The sequence below is a fragment of the Gadus macrocephalus genome, chromosome 7, assembly GCF_031168955.1.
Source record: "Gadus macrocephalus chromosome 7, ASM3116895v1".
Lineage (NCBI taxonomy): Eukaryota > Metazoa > Chordata > Actinopteri > Gadiformes > Gadidae > Gadus > Gadus macrocephalus.
The window spans coordinates 6,101,488-6,109,581 of record NC_082388.1 but is presented as its reverse complement, the minus strand read 5'-3'; the positions used below and the strand labels follow the sequence as shown (position 1 = coordinate 6,109,581).

The following is an 8,094-nucleotide window of genomic DNA, read 5'->3' as shown; positions in this document are numbered from 1 at the left end:
TAAAAAGGGGTTCAAAGTAGATTAGACAAAGTAGACAAAGTAGTAGGGTTATTATTGTAGATGTCCAAAGTGAAATCAAGATACTGTGGTGGTTACAATAATGGACACACACACACACACACACACACACACACACACACACACACACACACACACACACACACACACTAAGAGAAATATAAATCATTTTTCTTTTACAAGCAGCAAACAACCATTGTATCTTCCGCCTCTACTAAAATATATTATATTCAACAAAAAGGCGATCAAATGATTAGTAAAGTAAGGTAAGGCATAGTTTGTTCACAAATATGAGCGGATATGTGCAAATACGAACGAAAACAAAAAACGTTTTAATCTTAATTCAGTAACAAAAGCGATTTTGCAATTCAGAGTCACACAATCAACGCTACGATTTTCGATTTGTCGGGTTTTGGTCTTTTTTATACTCTTTTTCGACCAGACTGGCATGAGGCACTTGGAGTCGAACCCGCGGCCCAAAGTCAAGGCTGCAGTCGTTTCAGGTAAGAGAAGGTCAAAGTTGAAAGGTCAAACGTCTCTTACAAGAACAACTGCAGTCGAACTTGGGTAGCTGGAACGGATTTCCACTTTCAAACTCGGGTCACAACTCCTCTTGTGCGTTTCTGCAGACTGAGATCTAGAGATCTAGGAACCCAGTAATCTAGAGATATAGAAATCCAGAGACCCAGAAAACTAGAGATGTAAAAAAATAAGTACTGTTTTTGATATTAAGTCAGAATCAATAGAGATTTTGCAATTTGGGGGTCACGCACAAAAATTGATTCTTCATCGTTCATTGACCCTAGCGCTTATAACAAATCTAGAGATCTATAAATCCAGAACTCTAGAGACCCAGAAATCAAGAGATACAGAAATCTAGAAATCAAGAAAAATCGAGGAATCTAGAGACCCAGCAATAGCTGGCTGGGAGTTCAGGTGCTGCTGACTAAAGGTGCTTGCACACCGCCGCGCGGCAACCACCCTTATAACCGCCTCGCTGGCGTCTTGGCCGCGGTCACCGCAGCAGATAGGTTCCACTCTAATCAATGAGACCATTTCCACCGGGCGCGGCTGCGGAACGTCTCAGCAACGTCCCAGGAGCGGCTCGCCGTGCCGCAGCGCTATCATTCCGTAGCATTTCTATTTTTGCCGCAAGCCGTTGCTGAACCGCGTCAATTTCAACAGAGCAGATCGAGCAGGGCAGGAAGAGAAAAAGTAAAAGGCTAGAGCATCCGGTCAATTTTCAAAATAAAACACAATACTCAGCTCATGTAGCCTATCACAACGTCATTTATGTACCAAATCATCCTTTTTATAAGGGCAATGGCCGGAAGGACAAAGGGTGGCATTTAATTGCAGTCGTTTTGGGAGTGGAAGTTGAGTACATTAGGTTTAGGATTATCGCGTGATCTCGTGATTTCGCGTGAATACGGCTGGCTCGCAACGCACGTTGCGCTGCGGTAACGCGCCCGGTGGAAATGCAAGCAGGGCAAAGTCGCGGCCAAGCATAGATATATATAGAACACTAGATACGCCACGCCCCTCTCAGCCGCGGCACACGGAGCCGCCATCTTGTGTGGGTCTTGAGTAGATATTCTCAGACTATCAGACAGCCATAGATACATATGGTCACAGCTAATTTCTCAGCTCAAAAAAAAAAGCCAGTTCATTGTGCTGCTTTCGGGTGTGTACACCGTCGTTCAGTACACACCAGACGAGAGGGAATCACTTTCCACAGGTGAGATACATTTTTTAAGTACATTTTTTAGTCATCATTAGCTAGCTTACATTGTGGAGGACTACGGTGAAAGTGAATCGTTTGCGCTAGTAACACTATCGCTGGTTAAACGTCTGCTTACTCTACTATTTACACAATTCAATTTCCCCTGTAACTTAAGTTTGGTAACCTTTATTCCAATTTAACTATTTATGGTTTAGGGGTGTGAACGTTTACAAACTCGTCTAACGGTTACACAACTGCAATGTTTTCATATAGGCCTACACGTTCAACCGTTTCGTATGGCGGGGGCAATGTTTTTTTTCGTCTGACAGACAGTCAGACTTATAGACAGAGTTAGACCGAGAGATCTTTATTTATTAATTTTACTTTGAAGTAAATTTTTTGTTTGACTTCAAAGTGATCATCTGACTTTAGACTCCCGCTTTCACGGAGACAAAAGTAGCCAATAGTGAGAGTGAAATGATTTGCTCCCCCTTAACCCTAGCTTGAGTTTAAATGTAAATTGGTTTTGGTAAATGCCATCACCTAAATGGTAACTTCTCTTGCCTTTTTTCTTATTCCTTAAGGTTTCCCAAAGCCGGTGACCAGCGAAGAAAATGGGAAGTCGCTCTTAAAAGACAGGGTTTTGCTGCCAATGACGATACCATGCTCTGCAGTAAACATTTCAAGCCAGAGCATTTTGACCGGACTGGTCAAACTGTCAGGATCAGACTTGGTGTTGTTCCATCCATCTTTGCCTTCCCCGCTCATCTTCTAAAAGTAGGTATACTATTTAGGCTTTCTTGTATGTCAGTGAAACTTATTGATTTATTATGTTATTTCACTAAAGTCAACAGCCAGCACTGACCGGACCACCTCGAATTCAAGGCGAGCCAAGGAGAGCCTTCCAATGGACATCCCTCAATATGCCCCTGTTGAACCTGCAGCTCTGCCTCAGTCTCAGCTTGTTGTGAGTAGGGTTCGAACGATTATTTACGCCCCCTACATGCACTGTGCATTCCTTCATCACATGGGGTTGGGGGGTTGACATTTTACTAGATGTTTAATAGATGGGATCAGGCAGATACTTTCCTCAACATTCATCTTTTTGTTGTTCAGTGACATTATTCATTGTTCATAAAATAATCAAAACTTGATAAAGCTCTACTTACAAATAAATCTGTCTGTTTTTAATTGTATTATTGTGCTTTGATGTCTGCCTATGACAACATTGTTAAAATTTCTGGGTTAAACATTTCCCAGTTGAATTCAACTCCAAAAGTATTATTTTAACATGTGTTGGGGTAGTAGTAATAAATACTTTCACATACAATGGGGAGTTTTCGAACCAACAGAAATAACACTTGGAGTATGACAGCAGGTGTTTTTTCCTCCCTTTTACTAGGACCACACTTATGCTCTGTCTAGTTGCCCTTTTGCTCTTAAGGAGGGGTACATTAAAGCAAAGGACAATGTAAGCAGACTGCAGAGGGAAAAGACGAATACAAGGAAGCGTGAATTGAGGGCAAAGAGTTCCTTGCAGGATGTGCTGATGGAGCTGAGGGAGAAAAACTTGATGACTGAAGAACTAAGTCAGAGGGTTGGATTGTATGCAGGTAAAATTACGTATGGGTCTGATTCCTTAGATACATGTCTACAGTATGTCCCGGAAACATGTCCCTGTTATATTAATGCGTAATCTATGTGTTCAAAGTAGAATTTGTGCTCATGTGGCCGATTTGTTTGGAAATTGTATTTGTTCATTTTAAACTGCTCTACACTTTGGGCGAGATGACATCTACACTAGGCTATGAATATCCACACCAATCATAATATATATTGGTAATTTATTTGATAACCGGTGGAAATAATTCTTTATTCATTGTTAGATCTCCCACTGCACCTTTTCGAGAAAAAGGCCAGTGAATACAGCAAAGAACATTACACCTGCATGGACCCAAGGCATACCGCTACCTCAGAAGCACGCTGCAACTTCCTCTCCCTCATCCACGCTCATTGCAAAGGTATCGTATGTTTTCTTCGAGAATGAAATAAAACCAACCTCTATTAGTTGTAAACAACAATTTTATATGGTCCGGGCTAGAGAGGTTAAAATGAATTGCCAAGTGGTCAAAATCTAAAATCATAATGAATTGCTTGAGGAAAATGAGTGATGATTCCTTGGCCTGATAATATGATAGGTACTTTACTTTTTAATTTTTTTAAAGGTGGTTGTCATCATTGGATGAGAGGCCGGGCCTGAATATAATGATGCTCAACATGTTGGGGCGTAAATTGGAAGAAGACCCTGACAAGCATGGCCATGTGACATTAATGCTGGATGCCATGTCCATAAAGAAGCATCTGCAGTACAATCCTCGGACTAAACGGATGTCAGGATATGTGGACCTAGGCAATGGCTGTAATGAAACGGATCCTGCCACAGAGGCTCTAGTGTTGATGGTTGTTGGCCTTAAAGGCCATTGGAAGGCACCGATAGGCTACTTCTTTACTGCAACACTCACAGCAGACACACAAAAAGAGCTTGTTGGAGGCACTACATGACCGTTCCATCAAAGTAGTGAGTGTTACCATGGATGGACATGCCACCAACCTGGGTATGTGCAACTTGCTTGGAACTAATCTTAAGGGAAACCCGAAAGACCCCCTGAAGACCAGCTTTACTCATCCCTCTTCAGGTGATGAGGTATTTGTCATAATGGATGCTTGCCACATGCTCAAGCTCGCACGCAATATGCTTGAGGTAATACATTTCTCTTGGTATTTGTGGTGGTCTTTATATTCCCATCCTCTGTATGCACCATCATCATATATCATATACTATTCTTTCGCATATCTTCATGCAGTTGCTGATGGGCGTATCCCTCTGTAGCTGCCAAAACCACGTTTACATCGTGGTTGTACTCGTGCGACTAATAATAAATAATAATTCAGATTCAATTTCTGTAGTCATACCGGACTATCAACAGTGGCAGTGGCAGGATCGAGTGGAAGCACATTGTTGAGCTCAACAATGTTCAAAAAAAGGCAGGGCTGCATGCAGCCAACAAACTGACAGATACTCATGTCAGTTTCAACAACCAAAAAATGAAGGTGTGTTTGTGTTTGTGTTTGTCTGTGTGTTGGGGGGGGGGGGGGGTAATATACTGAGATTTGTTTTAAATGTAATATGCAATACAAATTAAAATACATTTCTTATTATTAAGGTTTTCCTGGCTGCACAGACATTAAGCAACTCGGTTGCAGTGGCCCTCCGGACACTGAAAGATCTTGGCTACGAACAATTTAATGACTGTGAAGCCACAGTGGAATTCCTTCAGGTACTGCAACACTAGGTTATGAATCCCTTGAACCCAATTGTCACTCCGTGCTATACTTGCATGGCAGTATAGCATGTCAATGTTTTTTCAGTATACAAAACGTAATTAGTGTATTGACAAGCAGGCCTCTTCCACTCACTTCCTACTTTCAGCCTCATATGCTCACCACATTTGAGCCAATATGTATTGAATTTTGACTGAAAGGCAATTAAGTTGGATATCTGATACCTATGGATCATCTGATTTTTCCCTCTAGTTGCCAAAGCTCTAGCATCGAATAACTTGTTACAGTGATTAAGATATATGAATAAACCCAAACATTTCTTTAGATGATTGACAGGCTCTTTGACGTATTGAATAGCCGAAACCCTCATGCTAGAGGATACAAAGCACCGATTGGGAACCTCAATTGGTGTTACAAGTTTGAGTTCCTGTCAAAGGCTAGGAAGTACTTGCTAGATTTGGTGATGATGGATGGTAAACCCCTTCACCAGTCAAAGAGGTTATTTTTTGTTCCGAATGGAGTTCATGATATGCTATTATGCACAGAGTTCACAATGTGCTGTTTTGCACGGAGTTCATGATATGCTGTTCTGCATCAGGTTTAAAAGAAGTTCTGTATTTTTGTAGGTGGAGTTGGTAATATAATGAGCAATGTTGATAATTTAAAGTTAATGTAGTCTCCAGCATGTCTGCTATGATCAGTTCTACAAAACATTTTGGAAATTTAAGGTACCTGTCTGTCATCATGGGGTTCGTTATAAACATTGACACTCTGATGGGGATGATTCCTCAACTCCTGGAAGAGCAACAATATGTCCTGACCTACCGCTTCAGCCAGGATCATTTGGAGCTTCTCTTCAATTCTATCAGAGCATCAGGTTTGATATATAAGATAAGATAAGATAAGATAAGATATTATCTTATTCATCCCAGCAGGGAAATGTAGGTGTTCCAGCAGCTAGCATACATACATACACGCAACACATACACTCGTACAGCGGTTCAATTTCTTTTTATCTCTTATTTCACTCACAACCATCTCTAGGGTTTACAGAGAATGGTAAAATCTAAATATTAAAAAAATAAAAGGGAGCAAGACAATAGGTCATATCCCTTTGTGGCGTTTTTGTGTGTGGTCTACTATAACTATGGAATAAGTTAATTGCCTCAATGTTAAGTAGCCCTGTGTTGGGTTTGATATCCTTCCTACTCTACCACTCATGTCTACTCTATTCATATAAGGAAAACACGATTTACACGACACGATTTAAATATCTTAAAGGGTTGTATGTTGCTATTTATTTCTCATTAGGAGGCTGGAATAACAACCCAACTGCTGGACAGTTCCAGGGTATCTTCCGCAAGCTCATGCATAGATGTGGTGTCAAGCCTGTGGATTCTGGCAATGTGAGAGGACAGGATGCCACTGTCACCCTGTCAGCTGAGCACTACACCAGAGTCTCCCTTTCCGCTGCTGAGATGTCCTCTGCAGATGCCGCCACTGCTGAAGAGCTGGTTTCTCCATTCCTGAACATTTCGGTATTTTTCGCAGCCTGTCCTGTGATGTGTGCCGTGCCAGCCTGGTGACAGATGCTGTAGCTGTCCCATTTGACCAGAGCTACCATCTGCTGGAACTTCGTAACAACGGTGGGCTGATGATTCCTTCAAAAGGAACTGTAAAGGTCAGTAAAAACATCCATCAGCTCCTCTGTACACACAGCTAGCATGCTGCCCAACGATGACCAACAGCCCAACCCATTCTCATACAGTCACAGCTTTAACATTTTCTAATTCTCTTTTTGAAGGTGGTGAGAGCTGCGGAGAGGGCCATTCGTCAACACTCTCCAGGGAAAGCCCCTGATGAGGTTGTTGTAGCCCACTTTGTCAGAGAGGAAATCGGGACAGAGGACGTCTTTGCACTGGGGAGCCATGTCCAAGAAAGCCAGTTTGGCATCGACAATCACCTGTCCCTCCTCCTGTCGCTGGTTGTCTCTGTCTTTATGCGAATACGGCTGCATCATATCGCCAAATTAACCTCGCTTACCTGGCAGAGAGGAAATTCCCGAAAAAAAATCGGAAAAACCATCCTGTTTCAAGGATTTTGAAAACGACAGATATAGTTATATATATATAGTTATAGTTACATAGTTATATATATATATATATATATATATATATATATATAATTATATATAGTTATATATGTATATATAGTTCTGTATATGTGTATAGTTATATATATGTGTATATATTGTGTATATATATGTGTGTGTGCATATATTTGTGTATATATATATATATATATATATAGTATTAAATGTATAATTGTAAACATACTGAACCAAACTACATTAGGATTATAAATCAATAAAAATTATATATAAAGTGTAAATATAGTACATCAAATTATAAAAATATAATATATGTGTATATATATGTATCAGTGGAGGCTTCTCCATTGAGGAGAGGGAGGAATATCCTCCCTAACATTGTTGAGAATAAAAAATGTAGATTGCCCAGACTATTGTAATGAATTAATGCCCTTAAATATGACTACTTTATTGCCTTTGAATATATAATGTTCGTTTCCCTGGGTAAAGGGACATTAGCACCCCCTATCGCCTATTGACAATTACTTCAGGGAGGAACGTCCTCCCTCCGCCTCTGTTTACTCCCATTCATTTCCCCGAAAGTACTGGCGGCCGGTGGATAACATGGGTTTCAATGGGAGAGAGGAGGAAAATCCTCCTCTGAGTGGGTGGGACCTTAAGGGGTCTGATTCGCGCAAAAATCTATCCGTCTGCGCTATGAACCAATAAGCAGGATCCCTGGACGTTGAGCAGTGTTGCCAGATTGGTCCGATTTCCCACCCAATTGGGCTACTTTTAACCATGTTAGGCTGGGATAATTATCTTTGGGCGGGAAATCTGCCCAATCTGGCAACGCTATCGATACCAAACCCGGTCTGCATTGCCGCGGTGCTCAGTCGAGACGCAGAGCAAGTGAAATCTG

At 41.2% G+C, this 8,094-nt stretch overlaps 1 protein-coding gene across 1 annotated transcript; it reads left to right on the top strand.

Moving 5' to 3' along the window:
• The first annotated feature begins 2,219 nt into the window (after window positions 1-2,219).
• On the top strand, window positions 2,220-6,614 carry LOC132460693 (uncharacterized). The gene is made up of 8 exons (XM_060055543.1): window positions 2,220-2,518; window positions 2,589-2,708; window positions 3,144-3,354; window positions 3,628-3,762; window positions 4,438-4,502; window positions 4,709-4,852; window positions 4,966-5,079; window positions 6,395-6,614. The coding sequence occupies exons 1-8, from the start codon at window positions 2,405-2,407 to the stop codon at window positions 6,491-6,493; spliced, it is 1,002 nt and encodes a 333-aa protein (XP_059911526.1). The 5' UTR covers window positions 2,220-2,404; the 3' UTR covers window positions 6,494-6,614.
• The last annotated feature ends 1,480 nt before the right edge of the window (window positions 6,615-8,094 follow it).